General features: G+C 44.8%; 1 protein-coding gene across 3 annotated transcripts in view; it reads right to left on the bottom strand.

Annotated features, from left to right (window-relative positions):
- Positions 1–25,907, bottom strand: part of CGNL1 (cingulin like 1) — a 161,453-nt gene that overhangs the window by 69,510 nt on the left and 66,036 nt on the right. For all 3 annotated transcript variants that reach the window (XM_032624033.1, XM_032624031.1, XM_032624032.1), the window contains exons 4-8: positions 25,317–25,422; positions 22,664–22,765; positions 21,983–22,131; positions 19,824–19,959; positions 11,455–11,667 (exon numbers count right to left, since the gene is read on the bottom strand). In XM_032624033.1, coding sequence (XP_032479924.1) covers positions 11,455–11,667; positions 19,824–19,959; positions 21,983–22,131; positions 22,664–22,765; positions 25,317–25,422 — 706 coding nt within the window. The remainder of the gene's footprint in view (positions 1–11,454; positions 11,668–19,823; positions 19,960–21,982; positions 22,132–22,663; positions 22,766–25,316; positions 25,423–25,907) is intronic.

Consider the following 25,907-nt stretch of genomic DNA (forward strand, 5'->3'; position numbering starts at 1 on the left):
ACTGCTCCTAAGACTCAGTTCAAGCCTCATTCCCTCTTAGGACCTTTTCCTGGCCTAATTGGAACAAAATCATTCCTTTTTGTATTTCTGTTTTACATGCTGTATAAAAGCCTCTCCAAACCTGGATGCCATCGTTTCACGTGCCAAACTGGCGCCATCAACTTTGTCTCGGGACAGCAGCAGAGACCATCCTGTCCATCTCTGAACCCGCAGGCTTCGTACCATGCGCGTGAGCTGAGTGAATAAACAACTATAGGCAAAGCAAACCACAAAAAACGCTACAGGAGGGGCAAAGGCTCTGGGGATCTCCAAGAGAAAGGACAGCAGCTGCTGGACCACACGAAGAAGAGGACATGTGAGCTCAGCCCTGAAGGACAGGCAGGATTTTAACCGCAGAGACCAAGGCACAGGGGGTACTGGAGGACTTTAGAGATTAGACAGCTAATCTGAGCAGAGAGACAGAGGAAAGAAGGCAGAGGGACTGCCCAGGGGACACAGGGAGAAGTCTAGGAGGAGGACACAGGAGAGCAGGTCAGAAGACACAGCCTGAGACCAGAATATGTACAATCCTGGGAGACAGGCGCTGTTAGTATTATTCTCCCAACTGAGAGAAGAGGATATGGGGGATCACAGATGAGGTTTGCCAACAATATTCTGCTTACCAACTATGCTTAAGGTCACGCAGCAGTCATTGTATAAAAAGAAAAGAATACACACACACACATAAACATATACACACACTTGTATACATAGATTCCAGTTTCTCAACAAAAATACATGGCGGGGGCTGGGAAACTGTCCCGTGCATTGTAGGACATTTGGCAGCACCCTTGGCCTCCACCCACTACGCGCCAGTAGCATCCCAGTTACAACAACCAAAAATGTCTGCAGACACTGCCAAATGTCCCCCAGAGACAGTGGGCAGAATCACTCCTGGCTGACAACCACCAGTGTAGATTGTCTCCCAAAGAACATACAAGGGGCTGCAGGAATTGGGAGGAAGAGGAAGAACTGGTATTTTGCCAAGTGGTACAAAGAAATTCAATTTTTTTTTTTTGCCGCACTGCACGGCATGCAGGATCCTAGTTCCCTGACCAGGGATCAAACCCGTGCCCCCTACAGTGGAAGTGCGAAGTCCTAACCACCAGACAGCCAGGGAACTCCCCAGAAATTCAACTGTAAAAAAAATTATGTGCAGCATTACTCCATAAAATGAAATACAGTACCCCACAAAAGGATCTCCCTGCCAGTAAGCAGTGGAGACAAGGCCCACATCTACTGACGGCAAGCCTCTACCCTGTCTACGGCACCACACTGGACTCGCGATGGAAGGGGACTACAAAGCAAAGGCCCAGAGGTGGCAAGCGTGTGGGGACAGGGCACACATTTCTACCAAGGAATGGGGAACTGCGCTGTGTGGATGACACTGGGCTCATCATGGACAACAGTGAGGACCAGAGCTGAAAAGGCAGGTGGGAGGTAGCTCATGCAGGGCTGTAACTGTAACTGGAGGGAAGCCATCAGGACTTGCTGGGAGTGGGGGGCGGACTAGAGGGTGGCCAACCCACAACAGGGCGGGTATGGTCTGAAGGGGCCAAACCAGGAGAGGAAGCAGGGAGACGGCTGCTGAAACCATCCAAGCTGAAGATAACGAGGCCTGAACCAGGATGGCGGCCATGGGAAAAAAGATCTGAGGATGGAAGTGATGCCATGGACACAGACACACAGACCTGGGTAGCAGATGGAAGGTGAAGGCCAAAGCTGAGACAGGGGCCCCCAAGGACAAAAAGTAAACATACACCACTAAACTCATGGTTTCCTCTGAGGCTGCCTAGGGAAGGCACAGATCAGTACCCCTATTTCACTGTACATGGGATAGACTGAGGTAGTATAAAAGGTTTTATATACTGTTTTTAAAAAGTCTTCCTCTCACCCCTTCCCCCTACTTGTCCCCAAAGGCAATCACTATCGCTCTGCGTCCCTCCTGAGATAGTCTATACATGCACAAGCATATATGCATATGCCCTCATTTTTGGTTTGTTTTTGATAATAAAAATAGTACCCATTTAAAACAAAGGAAACAAAAACCAGGAAGGACTAGGAGTCTTCTATGAAGTCAATAAAAGCAAAGCCAAATTTAGAACCCTTCCCTCTCAAACTATGTTTGTGTTCTTTTTAACCTTTGCACATTCTGATTCATGCAGAAAGAGAACACTTACTGAGCACTCTGCAAGGTGCTGGTGATACAAAGGATAAGATGGTCCCTCCTTCAAAACAGGGAGAATGACGTATCACCTAACAGGTATAGTCCAGCAAAACAAGGCTAGACCAAGGGTATGGCAGGATGCTACAGCTCTGCTGGAGTCAGGGGCTATAGGGAAATGCAGCATAAGAGAGATGGCTTTCTCAAAATGCTGTATTAGTCAGCTATTACTGCCTAACAAATTACCCAAAAACTCAGCAGCCAAAAGTAATAGTAAATATTTATTATCTCACAGAGTTTCTGAAGGTAAGGAATCTAGAAGTGACTTTGGTAGTTCTGGCTCAGGGTCTCTGATGAGATTGGCCCAAGATGTTGGCCAAGGCTGCAGTCATCTGAAGGCCTGAGTGAGGCTGGAGGATCCACTTCCGAGATGGGGTACTCAAATGGCTACTGACAGGAGGCCTCAGTCCTTCATCACATGGGACTTTCCATAGGCTGCTTGAGGGCCCTTATAACATGGCAGTTGGCTTTCCCCAGAGCAAGCAATTCAAGAGGAAGCAAGGAAGAAGCTAAAATGATGTCTTTTATCTAGCCTTGGAAGTCACACTCCACCATTCTCTACTGGTAACACAGAGCAGCCCTATCCAACCTGGGAAGGGCCTGCAAAGGAGAAAGAGTCCCAGGAAGCACAGATCACTGGGCAGGGGAGCAGGTCATCTCAGAGGCTGGCTACCATAAAAGCCCTATATGCCCTGACTTACTTTGACCTTGTAAGTATTTCTGTTTCCACGCTACTTCTTATCTAATGGACTTAGAGCTTATGACACCCTCCATTTCCTGCTTAGAGTGATCAAATAATACTGCCAAGTTTTTCCACCAAGTAGAAATCTACTTAATGATCTTGGCAAGTCTTTAGAAAAATATTCACCAGGCAGAATTCAGAGGGTCAGAAAGAATACAGCAGATCAGAAAAAATACAACACAGATCGAGGAGGATTTCTGATAACAAAATTAATGCAATTTTCCATTCACATGTTAAAGATTCAACTATTTGCAATATTACAGTGGCTGCAATCATCCTTGGCTATTTAAAATAGCCCCTCTGCTTACACTGCTCAGTTCTGTGGGCATATCCACACCTGGAAATGCACCTGGTTCCTAGCCCTCAGTGAGTGACCACCACTCCTGCCTTGCTCCACACTTTTGGACTCAGTTATACACCACTCAGTGGGTGGTGTCCATGGATGGTTCGGAGATCTCAGAACATTTGTTCCCTTTGGGGAGACAGGCAAGCACCTTACTAGGTTATTCTCTCTACTTCTATAAGTGTCTAAAGGTATTTCTAGCACTAAGACACTGTAACAGCCTTGTTAGAAAACAAAACTTTCCTCCTACAAACCTCACCACCAACAGACCATGCTTTCCCCTTTATCCATGATCCCTACCCACCCTCCCCTCACCTACTCACTCACAGACACAGTTTACTAATTCAGGGAACCAACGATCAGCAAAGAGCAAAATGTCACAAACAAAATGGGACCCCCCTCAGCCATAAAAAAAGAACAAAATAATGCCATTTGCAGCAACATGGATGCAACTAGAGATTATCATACTAAGTAAAGTAAGTCAGAAAGAGAAAGACAACATACCATATGATATCACCTATATGTGGAACCTAAAATATGGCAGAAATGAACCTATCTATGAAACAGAAACAGACTCACAGACATAGAGAACAGACTTGTGGCTGCCAAGGGGGAGGCAGGAAGGGAGAGGAATGGACTGGGAGTTTGGGGTTAGTAGATGCAAACTATTACGTTTAGAATGGATAAACAATAAGGTCCTACTGTACAGCACAGGGAACTATATCCAATCTCCTGGGATAAACCATAATGGAAAAGAATATAAAAAAAGAATGGATATATGTGTATAACTGAGTCACTTTGCTGTGGAGCAGAGATCAGCACAACATTGTAAATCAACTCTACTTCAATAAAAAAGTTTTTAATTTTTTCAAGAAAATGGGACCCTCCATGACCCCAACTCCCTTCCCCTTCTGCCCTTCAGCAGAGAGAGAGGCCTCATTAAAAATGGAAATAGATTGCTGAAGAGACCCCAGAGAGCTCATGCCTCCATCTAAAGTGGCAGCATGAATACATCATCCCAGGGCAACGTCCTTACTTGTAAAGACCAGAGCAGACTCTTTGCCACAGAAGGAATCTGCTCTGCTCATGTTACACACACACACACACACACACACACACACACACACACACACACACAGAGAACAAAATCCTTAAGACGCACACAGGCTGCATGAGCTGGTCCCTACTCTGCTCTCCACTTCCTCTCACTCCAGACTTCCCGTTGTCCTTCACAGCCCAGCCTCACTGGCCTTCATTCAACACCTTGAACAGACTGCACCCCCTCCTTCCACCAAGCCCTGTGCACATGCTGTTTCCTCTGCCTGGAACATTCTGTGAGTTTTTTTTAACCCTAGTTAATTCCCATTCATCCTGCAGATCTCCATCCTCATTTCGCTTGAGGAAGCTTCCTGTCCCTCCCTCCATTTCAAAGCGCTTATCACAACTGAATTACACGTTTACACAGGTGACTGGCTGAACTCTGTCCGTCTCACCCCTCTTGCCCATTTTATCCCCACAACCCAGCACAGTGCCTGGCCCACATGAAATGCTGGAATGGATACTTGCCCAATTAATGAATGACTATGAATGAACTACTTATTGACAGAGAGTCCAAAAACTGTATCAACAATCCATTCCCAACGGTGAGGTGTTGATGCTGACTAGCGGTCGCCCAATCGTCTGCGTTATTTATGTCTCGTCCTCTGCGCATTCCTCATACAGGTGGGAAACGGGCAAGAGCGGTCCCCGCTCCCCTGGGCGGGCTCAAAGCCTATGTCAGATGCGGCACAGACAGTGTGACTCGCAGACCAGGCTGTTCTGCTGTTCCTCCTGAGGCCAGGACAAGGCTTTTGTACTCCTTCTCCACCAAGTTTCCACACTTTCTCTTCACACTGCATGTGAATTCACTGTGATTTTCTGGGTCATCCGAGTGCTTTGGGCAACCTGAAAGCCCTGCTGCCACCTCCTCTCTCCCAGGAGCTACAGGAAAACGCCCTCCTATGCAACCAACACTTATATGAGGCCTCAAGGGAGTGTCATTAAAACAAAGCAAGAGAGCGAGGCATGGACATATATACACTACCAAATGTAAGGTAGATAGCTAGTGGAAAGCAGCCGCATAGCACAGGGAGATAAGCTCAGTGCTTTGTGACAGCCTGGAGGGGTGGGATAGGGAGGGTGGGAGGGAGGGAGACGCAAGAGGGAAGAGATATGGGACCATATGTATATGTATAACTGATTCACTTGTTATAAAGCAGAAACTAACACACCATTGTAAAGCAATTATACTCTAATAAAGATGTTAAAAAAAAAAAAAAAAACCTGCCGAAGGCCGGCCTCTCTGTGTGAGGATCCTTTCTCCTGCACTGCGACACTCCCCACAGAACGGCCGCAGCTAAATCTGCTCCCTTGAAGTTAGGCGAGAGACCCGAAGGAGAGCTCCTTGGAGGCTGTCATCCTAGCGGGAAAGAGGCCTTCCCCATAAATATTTCACTTCATGAGGTCCTACCCTCCAGAAACCTTCCCTATAACTGGGACCTAATTGATTTTTTAAATAAATGTAGTCTATTTTAACTCATCCCTCAGGTCAACATTCTTTCTTTGTCTGGCATTTAGACTATTTAAACTTTCTAGCAATTCTAAATGTTAACTCTGAGTTTATTAAGAGGAGTTGGGTACAAAGCCAGCAGGTTCAAGATGGGATAATGTTCAGAAACTCTCAGAGAGGTCCTGGAAAGGAATTATCGTTTTCACGTCTAATTCTCGAGTATTTGGTACGCAAAAGACATGTAGGGCGTCAAGTTACAGAAGAGATGTGCTGGTTCTCTCCTGAACGCTGCCCTCGGACGCCAGAAGCCCTTCCTGATCTCCTGCCCTGCATGTGCCTCAACCACAGCACCTATAACTTCATTCTCATCTTGTTTGCACATTTCTCCCCACAAGGCTACAAAAGATCTTCCAAGCTAGAAACCATGGTTTGCCTGCCTTGTATCCTCAGTGACTGGCAGTGGTAAAACACACTCAAATATTTGATGGAAAATGAACGGGCATGTCAGGGACTCTTACTCAGTCTTCTACAGCCAGAGCAAGTGACTTTGGCAGCTCAGATCAAACACCAGGAGTGAAGTGTTGGGATGTCCTGTTTACTGTTCACCAAGGCCCGTAAGAGATTTATCAGGACCCATGCACCTGGGATCAGAGACACAGCAGGGATGGGGCATGTCTGGGGCTTTGATGGAAGGTTCAAAACGAACACCCTAGGAGGCCACACCAGGCCTCTTTATTCAGGTACATTTTAATTAGTACAGAATGCAGAAGAGTGATGTAATTATGAAGAGCCAGCTCTGGGGGGAAAAAACTAGAGAGAAAAAAAAATGAAAAGTAGAACTTTTTTAACCTTGAATGTTTCCCATTTTACTTTTGCCAACGGAGGGATCTGAGCCACTCTAGGCACACTTGAATCTGCAGAAAAGGGACATTTTCCTATGGGCACCTGATTACAAACCTGCCGCTTCCCCCGCTCTCAACAGCTGTCATTCAGAGTAACTTGATTATGCGAAGTTAAAGAGCTGAGGAAATAAGGATTTTTTACAGTTTCCCTGGCTAACGTGCCTCCACTGGAGAAGACAGAAATGAGATTTTACACTGAATTAGCCTTCTCTTAAGGAAGGCAATTCCATTGATCCTAAGATTAGCACTGGTTTTACCATCTGACCCTCTGCCGACCTTATGCTTTGAAAAGAAATTGTTCACAGATTGGTAGCAAAGAGGGAAGGAACAATCTACAGATGCTATGAGAAAGGAGCACAAGAGCACATATTCATTTTTACAAGACTGAGCGACATTTCCAAATTATCAGGTGAAACACACACATAAGGGCATAATCTAAGGACAGTTTTGGAGGGGAAAAAAAATGTTTCAACATCACTGAATTTGAATAAAATTTCTCTAAGGGTTATATAGAATATAAAATGTGGGTGTAACGTTAGAAAGAATTTACACTATAAAGAGCAGAACAATATAAAAGCACACAGACTCAACGTATAAGTATGTAATATGAAAACGGGCTGCTTTTACAAGTTTCTCAAATGTTTCATTAATTAGGCCAAATACAACGCTTTTCCCCTTGCTTTTCTGTTACTGATCCTGGCTGCTTCTCTTCAGGTCTCTGCATCTGTGTCCTCCTCTTCTTCCTCCTATCCTAAGCCTGCCTTCTTCTCTCTTCTATTGCTCCACAAGGCTCCAGCCCAAACACACATCTCACCTTCCCACCTAACAAGGTGTTGCTTATGCTGTACTCGGTACCCCAACTGTCCTCAGCCTCCATGCTCACATGTCCAAATACCACTCAGCTCTCACACCTCCCTCCATGAAATCTTTCCTAGTTTCCACCAGCACAAGCCATCTCCTATAGCTTCACTTGGGGCATTTACTCTTTCTTACTCTGTAATCAGCAATACCAGGCCCCTGGAAACTGTAAAGTCCAAGAAGCAAGCTCTTAGAGGAGCTGGAATTTGAGCTGGGGCTACTCTCTGAGAAATCTGAAAATGCTGACCACCATCTACACTTCTCTCTTGCTCAAGAACTGGGGACAGGGAGGGGTAGGGATGAAAAGAAGACGCTAACAGCTATGGACGGTCTTCATTTCACTCCCAGATGACAGTCATGCACATCCCCACTGAGTGTCCATTTCTGCACGTGGATCCCAGCCACTGCCACAGACCCAAGGAGAAAGAGGACATTTCCTTTTCAAAACTGGAAAGAGTATAGAAGAACATAACAGAAAAAAAGTATGTTATGGAGCAACATTCTATCTATCACACAGTCTTTTCAAAGACATTCTATCTATCACACAGTCTTTTCAAAGACTGTGTGATAGATAGAATCCTCTTTCTAACAATGTAAAGACCACTCCTTCTGTGGGGAGGGAACTGAAGCAGCTCACCGAATGCCCTGAACTACCACCACTCTGAGGGGAAGTGACGTTCATTCTGCTGCACGAGGACACCCCACACCATCAGGGCGCTCATGAATTCTCCTCTGTTGAGCAATCAATCTGTTCTTTAAAAGGTGTGGCTGTCTGGGTCTACGAAAACCACTTTTACAGAGTATCTGTTTGGAATACCTATAAAACATTCTTCATATAATGTGACAGTTTTCACCAAATATTCTAGTAATTTAAAACTTTTAGTGCTCAAGCTCAGGCCAGAATGAAATATTTGCTATTTGAGAATGATAAAATAGCACTGTAGGGATTTTTGGCCCTGATTCAGTAGCAAAAATTAGAAAAACTGATGCTAGGAGGTTGGGCTGCCTCCAAAGACTTACCAAGGAAATAAACTTTTTAAATAAACTTTTTAATATAATGCAGTTCCTTAAAGAAATGTCAGCTTTTAGTCACAGTGGTGGGTGAGTCCCTTCCCTGAGGCAGGAAAAGGCTAAAGGCCAGTGTACAGGACTTCCCTGGTGGCGCAGTGGTTAAGAATCCGCCTGTCAGTGCAGGGGACATGGGTTCAAGCCCTGGTCCGGGAAGATCTCACATGCCACAGAGCAACTAAGCCCGTGTGCCACAACTACTGAGCCTGTGCGCCACAACTACTGAGCCCGTGTACCACAACTACTGAAGCCCACGCACCTAGAGCCCATGCTCCACAATGAGAAGCCACTGCAATGAGAAGCCCGTGCACCGCAACGAAGAGTAGTCCCCACTCACTGCAACTAGAGAAAGCCTGCATGTAGCAATGAAGACCCAGTGCAGCCAAAAATTAATTAATTTTTTTAAAAAAGAACTTTGGAAAATATATCTCTTATAAAAAAATTTTTTAAATTACAAAAAAATAAAGGCCGGTGTAAAATGTAAGAAACTCTTTACTAAATTAAAAAATTATATTTAATTCACTCTCCTCCAAGTAGTTAATACAATACTACTAAAATTCTATTATATAGTACTGATATGTAAATAATGTAACAAAAAGGCAGCATCTGTCCATTACACTGACATAATTTTTTTTCCATTAAATATGATTCTGCCACATTTGTTTGGAAAACACCTTCAGAAGCAAAAGCTAACAAGGTATAAAAAACACAATCAGGATCCTCTTTAAGAAACTGCAGAGAAATGCAAAAAGCAAGGCAGAGAAATAGCAGAGTTTCCTAAAAGATCTCCGATGTCATTACTGGAGAAAATTCAACAGGAACCACACACCAGGGACTGAAAATCCGGTTAAGAGGGGAACTGATCCTCCGCTTACTTGCACTCATCAGATGCGGCACAGATGTGACTGTGTGTCAGATAATGTGCTAGGGACAGCCACAAGGCGACAAAGGGCACACACTGTCGACTACAAATGGCTTGTCGCTGGTCTATGTGATTCTTTTCTGTCTAACTTGAAGCAACGCTTAAAAGTCAGGAGATCTCAAAATGCAGTAGCCAGGCTTCGCAGGTGGCACAGTGGTTAAGGAATCGCCTGCCAATGCAGGGCACACGGGTTCGAGCCCTGGTCCGGGAAGATCCCACATGCCATGGAGCAACCAAGCCCGTACGCCACAACTACTGAGCCTGCATGCCACAACTACTGAAGCCCTCGCACCTAGAGCCCGTGCTCTGCAACGAGAAGCCACCACAATGAGAAGCCCACACACCGCAACGAAGAGTAGCCCCCCTCGTCGCAACTAGAGAAAAGCCTGTGCGCAGCAACGAGAACGCAACGCAGCCAAAAATAAATAAAATTTAAAAACAACAAAAATGCAGTAGCCTAAGTCTTTACTGATTATCTCATTTCCATACAACAAAGATCCTCTTTCGCCTACCATGATTCCCTTCCCCACTTGTAACATGTGACAGCAGAGGACCTAGAAACTTCCAATAAAATCTCCTGCATCTTGTGTGTGGCCTAAGTTTAATTTTCCTTACCGTCAAATCACTATAAACATGCCAAACACCATCCTCAACTACCCTTCAATGAATAAACCATGTTAACTCAACCTTTGACATAAGGTCTGAAGATGATAAAGACATGATGGGTCCAAAGGAAAATTATTTTACTCAGCAGCCTGTTGGCATGTCCCCCATGAAGCAACAGCACATAAAGGCCAAGAGCAAGGACACCAGGCTCCTGCACAGAAAGGAAATCAGACGGAAAAAAGAGACATGTCCCTGCAAAGCAATGAAAATTAAATCAGTTTCGCTTTTCTCCCTCAAACTAAACCAAACCTCAAAAAAACTAAGATAGGCAAATCAACTTTTTTTTAAACTGTCTGTTATAATAACCCCAAGCAGACTATTTCCCAAACGTTTTATTGTTAGACAACAAACCCATCTTTCACTTCTTGTCATTTGCAATTACCGTGCTGTAACTGAAAATCAGTGAGTCACGATGCAGCACAGGGGAGAGGGCCTACCAGCTCTGAGCTGTCACTGCAATCATCACAGAATAAACAAACAATATCAAGAGTTCTTTCTTCATCATCTTTAACCTATATATTGCGGAGACTCTAAACAATTTATACTCTGTAATTCCCCTCTTTCCCTAAAGATGGCATGATGTTTCACAACATTTTCCCCTTCATTTTCCCCTTTTCTTTAACAGCCCACGTGAGGCCCGCACCAAAGACCTCAACATAATTTAGAATCTATCTGCAGGAGCCAAGAATTCAATTAAGAGAAAAATTATCTTGCAAGGGTTTGGGCAATTCAGCCCATTAACCCTCTTGTAACTTTGCTGGGAAAAGAACCTGAATTGTCTAACAAAAGGCTTCACAAGTCGGAAGGAACAGGCAGGGGCAGGGGTGAAGGATTCCAGAAATCTGGGTCCTGTCTGCAACCCTACCCCATTAGCAAAGTCACGCAATGCCCTAGGCCAGCGACCTTTAGGAACCCTGGAGGGGTTCACTCCTGGGCTTTCTAAACCTCACTGCCTGTAAGAGCTTCTAAGCAGGGTCCTTAACAATTTTTAAGTTTACAAACTTAAAACGGTGACCAACAGAACTGAGTTTATTGTCTGTGAACAAGGTCTGGATCAATCATCTGATGAAACTGGGTTTCAACCTGTCACGAAAAGGAAGGCAAGCAACGGACACCCCCTCCGCACTCTGGTCGGGACCCACCTTGGTGGCCTCCTCTACGCTCTCCCGCAGGGCCCGTAGCTCGGCGTCGTACTGCTCCTTCAGCCTGTCCATCTCCTGGTCGTGACTGGAAACCTCTTCTTTCAGGGCTCCCTTCAGGGCGGTGAGTTCGCGCTCCCGCTTTCTCAAGAGGTCTTCCTGCTCCTCTTTGGCGATGAGTAGATGCTGAAGGTCCTGCTTTGCCTGCAGAAGCTCCTGGAGGGAGGAAACGCGGGCGGGGAGGTGAGGATGCCGAGCCGCCCTGCACCTCCCCCTCGGTCACCGGCACACACAGCCCTACCCTTCCTTGCTTGTCCTCCGCACTCTCTCCTCCCGTACACTACACGCTGCTTTAGCCCCTCTCCTCCTCTCCCCTTCCCTTCCTCAGAGTCCACCATCCCCCTCGATTCAACTATCTTAGCTTTTCTGAGATTTAATTTGAGGGAGAAAAGGGAAACTGATTTCATGTTCGACGCTCTGAGGGGCCAGGTCTGCTTTTTCCATGTCACGTCACTTCGGTGCGATGGTCTGTAGCCCTTGCTAGCGGCCTTCAGGAGCCGTTGCTTCGTGGGGTGCACGCCGACTTGCTGGCCTCGCTTACCTTCACCCCCAGAAGCCCGCGTGTAGTCAAACCCTTAAGCCACAACCCGAGTCCTCGGGGTGCCCCTGCCCCATGCTGAGCAGGTACAATATTCACACGTTCTCCGCCTTCACTGCCTCATAACCTCACTGTTCACGAGCAAAGTCACAAAACTGGGGCAGCAAGTTCCGCTTATTATAAATCGCATCACCTACACCCAAGTGTGTCCTGCCAAGGCTGGGCATTCCCTTCAGGTCACCATCTCTAGTCAGACCTGCTCAGCTCCCCTCAAGCTGAGGCTCACCCTCCCCGGCGGACACCCCTACTTTGTACTCAGCCAGGACTTGGGCTTGACCACCCAGCTCCTCTCTGGACGCCAGGGTTCTCCCCTGCCACCCTGCTCCAAGTCTTTACTCATCAGCTGTCTTTTTTCTCTGTCATTTTGCTCCTTTCTGTTTCCTTGAATCTTATATCCTTTTCCTCAGGGCACAAGGATCCTGAGTCAAGGGCAAAAACAAACAAACGAAAAACAAGGTTTTCCACCAAACTTTTTTTTTTTTTTGCGGTACGCGGACCTCTCACTGTTGTGGCCTCTCCCGTTGCGGAGCACAGGCTCCAGACACGCAGGCTCAGCGGCCATGGCTCACAGGCCCAGCCACTCCGCGGCATGTGGGATCTTCCCGGACCGGGGTACGAACCCGTGTCTCCTGCATCGGCAGGTGGACTCTCAATCACTGCGCCACCAGGGAAGCCCTCCACCAAACTTTTGAAAGTATAATTTCTGTTCACTGCCTCTACTCCTTGACCACCCTGTCACTCCTTACTCTCTTGCAAATGGCTTTTGTTCCTAGTCTGCTAAGCCTGTCCCCTCCAAGGTTGTACTGACCTCCTAATCTCCACATCCAATGGTCTTTTCTCAGTCCTCACTTTTCTCAATCCCTCTTTGATCCTCTTCACCTGTCCCCTTAGAATTCTCTACTGGCTTGCAGTTCAAAGACTGCATGCTCCAGTTTTCTTCCCTCGGGCCACTTTTTCTGAGACAATCTTTTCTGGTTATTCTCTCCCTCTTATTAAAAAGCTAAAATGATCCCCAAGAATGTGCCTTTGCATTCTTCATTCTTTTTTGGCAAGCTCATCTAGGTTTTTTTTTTTCCCCTCAATTTTAAATTCTATATAAATAACCCCCCAAACCTTTACCTCCAACCCTTATCTGAGTCCAGACCTGCGAGACTCATCCACCTGGATGTCCCTTGGGCACCTATGATTCCGGAGGCTTACGTTTCTCGGTGCTTTTTTTTTTTTTGGTTTTTTTTTGCGGTACGCGGGCCTCTCACTGTTGCGGCCTCTCCCGTTGCGGAGCACAGGCTCCAGACACGCAGGCTCAGCGGCCACGGCTCACAGGCCCAGCCGCTCCGCGGCATGTGGGATCTTCCCGGACCAGGGCACGAACCCGTGTCCCCTGCATCGGCAGGTGGACTCTCAACCACTGCGCCACCAGGGAAGCCCTCTCAATGAATTCTCCAAGTCCCTTCCTCTCCTCTTCTCTGGAACGGCAGCACCTGCTCAGGAGCCTGGCAGCGACTTTGATCTCTCTCGTCCTTGTCCCTCACAACCATAAAGTTAGTTCTGTAACATCTTAGATCCTTTCCCTCACCTCTCTGGTTGAGGCTCTCATCAACTCCAGCCCAGGTGGTTTGCAAGAGCTGCCCAACGGCTCCCAACCTCCATTTTCTCACCTGTAGCCTCTATGCCATCACCCACACAGCATCCTCTGTCTGGGATGCCCTTCATCCCTCTCGGTCCCATGTCTCTCTGCCTTTCAGAAAACCTCTCAAGACTCAGATACTGTATGACCTCCTTCAAGAAGTCTTCCTTGAATCCCCTTCCTGAATACCCACCGCACTTAAGCTGTGCTTCTCATAGCACTTAATACTTTTACCGTGCAGTCCTTGTATCTAGATTTTATTTTCCTATCTCTCTTGCTAGATTATCAGCTCCTTGAAAAAAGGACATAGATCTGATTTATATTTCTGATGCACGGATCAATGATGTTGGGAGTAGGCCTGTTCTGGACATAAATAAATTAACATGGGCAGTACAGCAGGAGTCTGGAGATGTCAGAATTCTAAACTCGTCTATTCTTTCACTGGCAGCTTCTAAGTAAATACACATCCTGTCCTCTTGGAGCTCCTGGCGAACTGAAGGAATGGTTGCCACCTGGGACCCGAGGCCTCAGAGATGATACACTACTTTCCATTTAAGAAGTGGGTCACTGATGAGGGGATGAAACTACCTGTATCAAGTTAAGAATAACTGACAATCGAACCTCTTTCCTTTACTCTACGCATGCACATCCATTAAACCAGGGGAGCCTCTGCAATCCCAGGACAGAGCTACGTTGCACAGACTAAGAATTAGTCCTTCAAGAATCTAGCTAGCAAGCACTAATAAGCTTAGAAGAAACTTCCAGAGACTCGTCTAGGCAACTAGAGCAACTCTGGCTCTTCAAAAGCACCAAACACAGAACACATTAGTAAATTTTATGAAAATATACCCTCGTCCTGATATTTGTCAAAGGAGATGCCCTGTGCTTCCCACTGTCCAGTCCCTCCTTAGGGATATTAGAAACACCCGCAAACCGCCCCCACCCCCTGCATCACTGTTGCTATTGGCTATGTCTCTAGGCCTTCCTGGAGCCTCCTGCCAGCTTCTTCACAATTGCCCTTGCGAGCCTACCCCCGTTTCCTGCTCTTATTTTCACACATTTCTCAATTGTTTTAACGATAAGTCAGTTCCTCTTCCCACACTTATCTTTTCCAGGATATATCTGTGTTTTGTGTTGCCTTTTGTGTACTGCCACCAATGCATGTCAAGAACCTGTTTTTATGGTCCATTCTACACCAACATGCTGTTATCTGTGTCTGGGGCTGTTGCTTAAGTGGACTCTGTTGCACAAATCCAATCAGATTATACCTCACCGTATCACTGAGTAGCACTTGAAGCTTTCCAGGGTAGAGACCGAAAGGGACGGGAGATTTCAAAAACTTCACTTCATCACCTCGGTGGCTTCACTGCCAATTATATCAAGCCAAAGAAGTGAGAGAAAACACATAAACCTCGAAATACTCGTGAACGTCTATTAGAGATGCACATGCCTCTCTGTAGACTCCAATCAAAGCAAACACTCTGGGCACTCAGAAGCAGTACTTTCAAAACCTATACACATCCAGGCTAGGTGCACACATGAAAGTACAAGAGATAGAGACCTAGTATGGATGTGTATTTGGGGGTGGGTACAGGGTAGGCTAAAAAAACTGACTGTGTTTGGTACTTACTACATAGTAAGAATTACGCTAAGCATTTCTAAAAATCATAGGAGAGGGCTTCCCTGGTGGCGCAGCGGTTGAGAGTCCGCCTGCCGATGCAGGGGACACGGATTCGTGCCCCGGTCCGGGAAGATCCCACATGCCGTGGAACGGGTAGGCCCGTGAGCCATGGCCGCTGAGCCTGCACGTCCGGAGCCTGTGCTCCGCAACAGGAGAGGCCACAACAGTGAGAGGCCGGCGTACCGAAAAAGAAAAAAAAAAAAATCATAGGAGATGAATATTATTATTTAAAAAACAAAAAACTGGACCTCCGAGACGCTAAGATGCCTAAGATCACGCAGTTTATAAGTGGGAGAGCGAAGACTGGGACCCAGATTGGATACCAATGCCCGTTCTCTTCACTACACAGCCTCTGCAGGCCTGACGACAAAACTACACACTCAAGAAAGTCTGAGGAGCGGGCAGTTCCTCAGTCTCTCAGATGCAAATGAACGGTGTATTGAGTTCTGCTCAAGTGCTTGTAAGGAGGTCCACCTTTCTAAACAGGAGCAAAGAAACCTGCCCAGAACCTGAAAACACAAGAAGGAAAGTTGAGAAGAAAAGGAAGCATGCTCTGGGCCCCAGCTGTTACTAGCAGCAGCCAGTGGCTGTCCTGACAGCAGGGGCACCAAAAGACACAGACCAGAATGTCCCGAGTAGCAGCTCATCTGCCCACAGAAAGTTTCACTTCACACACCACCTGCTCACAGGTATTCCATGTCAAAATGAGAAAACAAAACTGATCTAGACTCTCTTTTGCATAAAAGCTTCCCAGAAGTTCTACAGAGTCCCTATCTCTGGCCCACACTCATTGAAAGGAAAAGTAAAGGTCTTTTATCAAAACTGTAGCTGCCAAAGAATTATTTTTTTTTCCCCAGAAGGATGGCCTACAAAGTGTAACACAGTTGACATGATTTTTTCTGTTGCTTCTTTAGTAAAATGTGTATAATGTTCAGTAACATCACAACACAATAAGCTTATAATTATTCTAGAGATGTCATTTCTGAGCACAGCCTATCCCCAGACCAACAGGATTTTAAAACCAGAATAGTTTACTGATATCTAAGTACTTGTATCTTGGTAAATGTCAGGGATAAAACACCACGAGATTCTGTTGGCCCATCTGTCAACACTACAGGCTCCCATCAAAGACAATCTTTGGTAATTAGAAAAACCCACCGTCATGAGGCTTAGAGAGATGTCGCATGTTTACCCATCACTCCAAGAACAGAGGGAAACATATTCATGGACAAAGAAGTGACTGAAAACTTGACCTATAATTATTTTTGTATCTTGAGTTAAAAAAGAAATTCGGAACCATCAATTGTTTAAGAAATAACAGTCATCCTATTCTTGGCCAATTATTTGACTTCTCCTAAAAAAAACAGGATATTTTCTACTATTTCTTCCTTTCTTCCTTCCTTCGTTCCTTTCTTTTTCTTTTTAAATGATTTTATTCTCTCTTAACGTTACTTTACTGACTCCATATAGGGGCCCAATGTTATTGAACAGAATGTGAAGTATTAAAAGATATTTCATGAGAAATCTTATGCATTATGCAGGCCTCACAAAATTTAGGGCCTTCAAGCTTTTGCAAACATTAAAAAGCAGAAGTGTTTAACGTTCATTGTGTTTAAGAGTCTGTTCTAAGCCAAGTGCCATGGAGAACTTGGCTCCAACTATAATCGGTTATCAGATTCCTCCAGGCCACTTTTTATTAAGATATGAAGAATAAACTGAAAGTGACGAGGAGATGGGGTTTATTTTATTAGGGATATAGAATCCATAGATCGTTTTTTAAATGTTGCTGACACGTCAAAGGAAACTGATAAAAAGAGTGAGGACAATTTTCCAGAGGGGGAGAAACCCACTTTGGCATAGAGAAGCTAATTGTGTCCTAACTTTTCTTGCCGAAAGGCAGCAATAGATGATATAGCTTCCATTACAGGAAAGAGGCAAATAACCAGAAAACCAGCAACACCAGGAACATTTTCAAGAAAAGATGTACGCTGTTTCCCTTTCCTGAGTCTCTCATTATTAGCCTCTGCCTGAAAACACATCACCAAAGCTGAAGCTCATATCCCAGTTACCACTATAAGTCAAAAAGCTAGTTATGTTCAGTTAATATATGCTCACTATACTGTGTTCAAAGAGGCAAAGAAGCTACAGTTCATTTCAGAATTATTCCCTTTTTTTTTTTAGTGGTGGCATTTTTAAAATAATTTATCTTTTTTTTTTCTTTTCTCCTTTGGCCACACAGCACAGCATGTGGGATCTTAGTTCCCCGACTAGGGATCGAACCTGTGCCCCTTGCATTGGAAGCACAGAGTCTTAACCTCTGGACCACCAGGGAAGTCCCTAAAATTAATTTAAATATTGAAATTTATTTATTCATTTGCTCTGTTGCCTGGCACTATGCTAGGCATGAAATGTGGGAAGAAGCAAAGATGATATGCTCTTCAATGAAAAAGAAATAGCAAATCAGAGCAAGCTCAAATGCACTAAAACAGAGATCTAAAAGGATAGAAAATACCTGAGGAAAGGACAACTAACAATTTTAGGTTTTAGTTACTAGGAAAATTCAGCAACTTAAGAGACTTCCTGATAGTTAAGATAATATCTTTCCCTTTAGAATCAGTGAGGTGTCCACACAAGGAATCATAGACTATGGCAAAGTCTTACCTTCTATTTAAATGTTTCTGAAGTTACCTTTTTTTTTTTTTTTTTTTTTTGCGGTACGTGGGCCTCTCACTGTTGTGACCTCTCCCGTTGCGGAGCACAGGCTCCGGACGCACAGGCTCAGCAGCCATGGCTCACGGGCCCAGCCGCTCCGCGGCATGTGGGATCCTCCCGGACCGGGGCACGAACCCGTGTCCCCCGCATCGGCAGGCGGACTCTCAACCACTGCACCACCAGGGAAGCCCTGAAGCTACATTTTTATCAAAAGTCATAACCTGTTCAGTGACATTTCTCTCCTTAGGAAATTTTTCTAAAGAAGTAAAAGGATACGTATAAAAAATTCAACATATTTTCTCATAATTAAAAAAAAAAAGAAACAAATATTGGAGGATGGTTAAGCATATTGTGGGGTATCTTCTTAAAAATGACATATGAAGACTATAAAGTATCATAAAGAAAAATATTTCTGACGTATTAACTTTTAAAAGCAGGTATCAAAACTGTAGACACACTATATTTGTTCCTACATTATAGATGAAATCTGTCAATGTATAGGGAAACAAATAAAAATGTAGGAAAAAAGGGCTTCCCTGGGGGTGCAGTGGTTGAGAGAGTCCGCCTGCCGATGCAGGGGACACGGGTTCGTGCCCTGGTCCGGGAAGATCCCACATGCCGCGGAGCGGCTGGCCCTGTGAGCCATGGCTGCTGAGCCTGCGCGTCCGGACCCTCTGCTCCGCAACGGGAGAGGCCACCGCAGTGAGAGGCCCGCGTACCGCAAAAAAAAAAGAAAAAAAAAACAGAAGTGGGATGGGAGAAAAAGAGCAAGGAGTAGGGGATGCAGGGACAACAGAGGCTATACTAAGAAAAGTGAACTCTGAGAGAGAGAATAATGAAAGCAATGTGGGATTCCTGACTGGATTCTGGCTTGGGGGAAAAACAACAACTAGCAAATACTCTTGAGGGACAGCTGGCAAATGATGAAGAAAGACCATATATTGTATATAATACAACATAGGGGGCTTCCCTGGTGGCGCAGTGGTTGAGAGTCCGCCTGTCGATACAGGGGACACGGGTTCGGACCTCGGTCCGGGAAGATCCCACATGCCGTGGAGCGGCTGGGCCCGTGAGCCATGGCCGCTGAGCCTGTGCGTCCGGAGCTTGTGCTCCACAACGGGAGAGGCCACAAACAGTGAGAGGCCCATGTACGCAAAAAAAAAAAAAAAAAAAAAAAAAAAAAAAATACAACATAGGAATTAACTTTGCAGATGTGGTAATAGTATTGTGGTTATAAGAAAATTCCCTAATTATTCAAATGCATGCTGAAAAGTTTAGGGGTGAGACGTGGTTTTATCTATAAATTACTTTGAAATGGTTCAGCAAAGATGAATAGATATAAAGCAACGATACTCCAATGAAAATTAACTTAAAAAAAAGATGAATAGATAGATGAATGAAAAAAAAGAAAAATGAACGGATGGAGAGAAGAAAAAAATGGAGTAAATACGGCCACATGTTGATAACTGTTGGATTTGGATTGGGGCTCTACGGCAGTTAACACATTATTCTATCTTTCTGTACGGCTGAAAATTCTCCTAAGACAAACTACTGCATATGATGCTCTCACAGAAGGGAACATAGGGACAGGTAGAACAAACACACAACAGAGTATGGCTCCCAGTTCCCCCACCCATCCCATACTGTCCAGGCAGACGGGGCCTCTCTTGTCACCTGACCCCAGCCCCGCTTACCTCAATCAGAGCCCCTTTCTCCCTGTCCTCGGATTGTTTAGCACTGTCCAATTCATCATGCATTTCTGAGAGCTGGTCCTGGAGATCCCTGATCTCAGTCTGGTGCTGTTCTCGTTCCATCTTCACCTGGAACAGCCTGGCAGGAAAGAAGCCCATGAGAGAGTTTCTCCTGGCCTCTGCTTATTTTCATCCAGTCTGCTTTCAGAGCTTCAGATTATCAAGCAGAGTCACCTAAATCCCCAAGGAGCCTCCCATTTTCTGTTCTGCACTGAACAGAAAATCACAAACCAGAAAGGCACTGGTAAGAACTCACGTCTACAGTCTAATTTGCCCAACAAGAAGACAAGTGAGAACTCAAACCAATGTAATGGGAAAAGTTATACAGTGACATTTCCTCCCCAAAAGGAGATCACGGGGTACTAGAATTTGGACGTAGAAGATAAGGAATCAGGAAAAAGAGCACAACTTTTATAATAAATGTTTTCATTAAAGCCACCCCACTCCCTACCAGCCTACTCCACCCCATCCCCAGTACTCTAGACCAGGCGAGTTAGCAAATTATGGCCCATGAGCCAATCTGGCCCACTGCCTGCTTTTGTAAATAAAGTTTTACTGGAACACAGCCATGCTCATTCATTTATGTATTGTTTATGGTCGTTTGCACAATACAATGGTAGAATTGAACAGTTCCAGCAAAGACCATATGGCCCATAAACCCTAAAGCATTTACTATCTGACAGAAAAAGTTTGCCAACCTCTGCTCTAAATGGAACTCACAACTATTCTACCTTTTATTTTGTAAAATCTTCACTCTAAATTTTGACTTTTTTCTTACCAACCTCTTTTCTGAAATTAACCTCTAAGAATGTTTCAAAAGCAAACACTACACCATCAAAATGGCAAAGGTAATCAAATGCTTTTATGATATAATGTCCTGTTTTTCTTGAATTTCCCTCTAGATTTCACTCCTGCTTAACCTCTCACGTAAGGCTTCTGTCATGGCCAGTGGGCTTCACGGCACCATCCATTTTCACACCTTTGTTTCAAATCCTCTTGTCACAGATTTTAACACAACATGATGGCGGGGCCATCTTGGGCTTGTCTTTCCTTCTCTGAAGACCCGAAAGAAGTACATAAGCACTGGTCACAAAATTGGTCAGCACTGGGCTTCCCTGGTGGCGCAGTGGTTGGGAGTTCACCTGCCGATGCAGGGGACGCGGGTTCGTGCCCCGGTCCGGGAGGATCCTGCATGCTGCGGAGCGGCTGGGCCCGTGAGCCTTGGCCGCTGAGCCTGCGCGCCCGGAGCCTGTGCTCCGCAACGGGAGAGGCCACAACAGTGAGAGGCCCGCGTACCGCAAAAAAAAATTAAAAATTGGTCGGCACCATCCAGGACGAAATTCAGAACGTGGGAGACTGTGGAGGTCATGTGACACACGCTTTTTAGAGACTGGGCCCAGGCTGTTTGAGATCTTCCTTAGATATCGCCACTCAGCATTCCTTGCTTCTCACTTGGCTGCTCTGAGATCTACTCTAAGGGCTGAAACTTTACAAATACCCTTTGAGGTTACACAAAGAAATTTTAAATTATTAAATTCAGTCTGCTTAGCAGGCTACACGTCACCAGTTTTATAATTTTATAAGAATAAGAGGGAGAAAAGGAAGGGTCAGCAGCCCTATAAGATCTGGAAGGTTGGGCAGAATTAAACGGACAAAAAGGATCTGGCTTGGGCTTCCGTGGTGGCGCAGTGGTTAAGAATCCACCTGCCAATGCAGGGGACACGGGTTTGAGCCCTGGTCCAGCAAGATCACACATGCCTTGGAGCAAATAAGCCCGTGCACCATAACTACTGAGCCTGAGCTCTAGAGCCTGCGAGCCACAACTACTAAAGCCCACGCACCTAGAGCCCGCGAGCCACAACTACTAAAGCCCACGCACCTAGAGCCCGTGCTCCACAACAAGAGAAGCCACCGCAATGAGAAGCCCACGCACCGCAACAAAGAGTAGCCCCCGCTCACCGCAACTAGAGAAAGCCCGCGCGCAGCAATGAAGACCCGATCCAGCCAAAAATTAATTAATTAATTATTTATTTTTTCAAAAAGTGTCTGGCTCCATTGGTGCAGGAAACCAGGAAGGGCACAGGCTCTGGGCCAGAACTTACTCCTCCAGGTGTCTCCGGAGCTCCCCTTCACTTCCCTCCAGCCGCCGCTGCAGCTCGGCATTCTCTTCTACCTTGCTTTCATGTTGACTTTGGAGTGCTTCTAAGTTTGCTTTCACTCTGTCTCTCTCTTCTTTGATGTTCTGCTGATTCTAATAAGAATATGTGATGTTAAAGTACCTCCACCGTACATTAATGTCATCCCACTGAAGCCTCCTTCTAATCTCTGATGGACTCCATGTCTCTGCACTTAGATTATTAAACAACTTGATGGAACTATGTAATAAAGACATGGGAGTTCGCAACTAGAAAGAATACTAAACACTTAATGAATTGTAATACTTCTAAAAGAGAAACACAAACACAGCTAAATCACATTCTGCTCTTTCTATTACTTAGTCCAGATGTTTTATATACATTTAGTTTCCAATTTGCCTGTCTGAATCCAACAGCATTTCTATTACTCTGTCAAAGCCAACATTCTCTACGTCCTTTGGTTACTTAAAAAAGAAGTTCTTTGGGCAGCAGGAACTAAATATACAGGAATTTGCTCAGCGATGGGAAGAATGTTTCTTTTGGGAAAAAAATTTGTTTTCACTTCACTTGGGCAACCCAAGGTACTTAAAATATTCTTTATCAATCAAGACGGAACAGAATAAAATAGCATAAAGAAAAATCAGATACCTTGACTTCTAGTTGAAGCTGTCTCTGAAGTTCAGCCACTTCTGTGGTCAACTTGTTTTTCTGTTCCAAGAGATCTTTGACTTCAGATGAAGAATTAGAAGCCTACGATTAATTGCAAAAATATCCTAAGTTAAGTGTTCAAGATGCTTTTTTTTTTTCTTGCATGAACATTAACAAGATGACACTCTCAAAAGGATTCGGCTAAAATCCTACAGCAAAGTGGTTGGAAAACTCCAACTAAAAGGGAGGGGAAAAGGTAAAAGCAGAAATCAAAACCAGAAAAGGCAGTGTCTTGGCTCTCATGCACCTGAATCCAGGTGTGAGTCATGCATGGACTTACAATGAGGTACTTCCTCATCTACTCCTATGAAGCAGACCAGAAACCAACAGTCAACAGAAACACAGCACTTCCAATTTTCTTAGGCCAAATGAGAACAATCTATCTTAGAAATGTAAATCTAACCCAAGGAGGGAAATTGTAGATGGTTCTTTCCCAAACAAAAACTGCCTGCTTCGTGGCTTTCCAATGTGGTCTTAGCCCATTAAGGGAGAGGGTTCTCTTGCACGAAATCACTTAACTGACACCAAAATATAAAACTCCAAAACCTTTGCCAGCAAACAATCAGATTCATAAAGTGAGAGAGAAGGGGAGTGGGAAAATGTGGGCAATTAAGCAGTCACGGCACTGTGATCACAGCCACAAGTCTAAGAACCTAAGTTCATCGTCTCATTATCTGTGGCTTGATTAAGAAGCAGCTGCTGCTTAACTGGTCCCCCCGTCCTCTAATCTTACCTCTCTCCAAAAACTACAAAGAAATGAATTTTTATAAATACGACACTACTCATTGCTGTTTAAAGTCCATAAGGGGAAGCCTATCACCTTGGGCCTGAAATGAAAATTGACATGATCTACAAGGTCCTGCCTACCTGGTGCGTGGTCCCCATATCCTAGCTCTCTTCTCCAGCTACACTAAATTACCTGTAGTCCCCTAAACACGGGAAGCACACACCTCTTCATATTTTATGTTTTTTGTTCTGTTCCCTCTACCTAGAACTCCCTGCTTCCCCTCTCTGGGAGAATTCTATGATCTTTTGAGACATCATTAGTGTTATCGACTCCAGAAGGGCTACCCCAACTTCCCCAGTTTAGGCTGGATACCCTAGTCTGGAACCACAATGACAATCTTAACATCAAGACCAAAGGATGCATTCTGCAGGAGAATATGCAGGTTAATGCAAAGCAACAGTAATGGTAATGATTTGGATTTAATAGATTTAGCAAAAAAAATCCTAACCCAATTTAAAAAACTGTGTAGAGTTCCTGAAACCTGCCTATAAGCAAGGTGTATAACTTAAAGGTTCCCCAGTGGGAACTGTGTGTGTGCATACATAAAAATATTTTATATATTTATAATATCAATACACAATATATAATAAAATACATCTCTATAAAGGTATCTAATAAAATATGTTTATATATTTTAAATTTTATTTCTACGGATAAATTGAAAAATGTTTTTATTTGATGCCAAAGCAGCAGTCATGGGTTAACTGAGTGCAAGGGGAATATGAAACAGTAGAGAAAAAAGGGTAGTTGATGCCTATAAATATCCTTTATTCATACGTTTCCAAAGTTAAAAAAGAAGCAATAGACCAACTCCCTGTTACCTGCCTCTGGGTACCTTCTTTCCTTCCAGTGCAGAATTCCCCCCAGAAAGGAAAAGGAAAGATGCCCAAGCAAGAAATGCGGCATTCAAGGTGGCATAGAATTGAGGGACAAGATTTTAGTCGTCCCTCTTACATGCTGCTTCCTTTCATGGCATAAGGTATGTCTACCATATAGTACACGTTCATCACATAGGGGATGAGTCCTCCTTTAAAAAAAAATCTCCAAGTCCTAACTAAAATTCAGTACAATAAATTAAACAGGCAGGTTTTTTTAAAAGAATTTAGCCCCACTCTACTCCTTCCTTTCCCTTCGGCCCATGCTGGTCAGCCCACCACCAGTCTCTCTTCCGTATTCTCTAGTTTGATTCTCTTATTTCTTATTCTCTGAAGTTTGAGAACTTGGGTCCAAGCCCGTTCATACTTTTCAAACCTGCCTACGATAGCACTAGGGTTCTCCATCCCATGCTTCATTTCATTCGTCCTATTCTTCTTTTCCCTTTCTAAATTTTTACCACCTATTGTTTCATCCTGTTATATTTTATAGATTTTTTTAAAATAAAATTTCTTAAAAACTTTCTAAAAAAAAAGTAATAATAAAGAAGGGCTTCCCTGGTGGCGCAGTGGTTGAGAGTCCGCCTGCCGATGCAGGGGACGCGGGTTCGTGCCCCGGTCCGGGGGAATCCCACATGCCGCAGGGCGGCTGCGCCCGTGGGCCATGGCCGCTGGGCCTGCGTGTCCAGAGCCTGGGCTCCGCAGCGGGAGAGGCCACAGTAGTGAGAGGCCCGCGTACCGCAAAAAACTTTCCAGAAAAAAGGCCGGGGGCAAATTAGCAATATTTAAAACATGCTGTTCCATCTTCGGTACTGCTTACTACTCAGGAGACTTCCCACTAACTACTGTAACCGAAAGTACAGACTGAAGAAAGCGATTTGTTTGCCAGGTTCCATGTGAAATGCCCTCTCCAAAATACAAAGCTTCGCCTTACTTGATTATTTCCTTGTGTGCTCCCTGCTGCTCGAGACTTCAAAGTCTGGATTTTCTCAAAGACCAGGTTGACCTTCCTCTTCGTAGCATCATCATTATCGGTGCTTCTGGAAAAAAACACAATGAGGGTACAACCGTTGGCCTCAGACTATTTTATGTGCCACGACACACAAACAGCAAGCCCTTTAAGAAGATAAATCACAAGAGGCGTGAATTAATTAAGGCTGCAGACACAACCAGTGTGAGGAGAGCAGGATAGATGGTGTATTTTTCTCCAGACAAATTGTTCAATGTTACCACCCAATTTGGGAGAGGGGTTCCCATTTCCAAACATGTGAAAGAGACACAAGCACATTCTAAATAAGCTTGGAGATAACATCCAATAAAAATTTAGTAATTTGTTGCTTGCCTGATTCAAATGACATATATTCACTCCAACAAGGAATCTCTCCTGTACGTGTGTCACGCTAGGAATGATCCACCGTGATCTTAACTTGTTTTCGCCTTTGTTTAAAAAAATAATCCCCCAAGCCAAGGTTGTTAACACAGCTGCCCTTTGTCTAGACTTTCATAGGTAATGGTCAGATAAAGT

The sequence above is a fragment of the Phocoena sinus genome, chromosome 2 (assembly GCF_008692025.1).
Source record: "Phocoena sinus isolate mPhoSin1 chromosome 2, mPhoSin1.pri, whole genome shotgun sequence".
Classification (NCBI taxonomy): Eukaryota; Metazoa; Chordata; class Mammalia; order Artiodactyla; family Phocoenidae; genus Phocoena; species Phocoena sinus.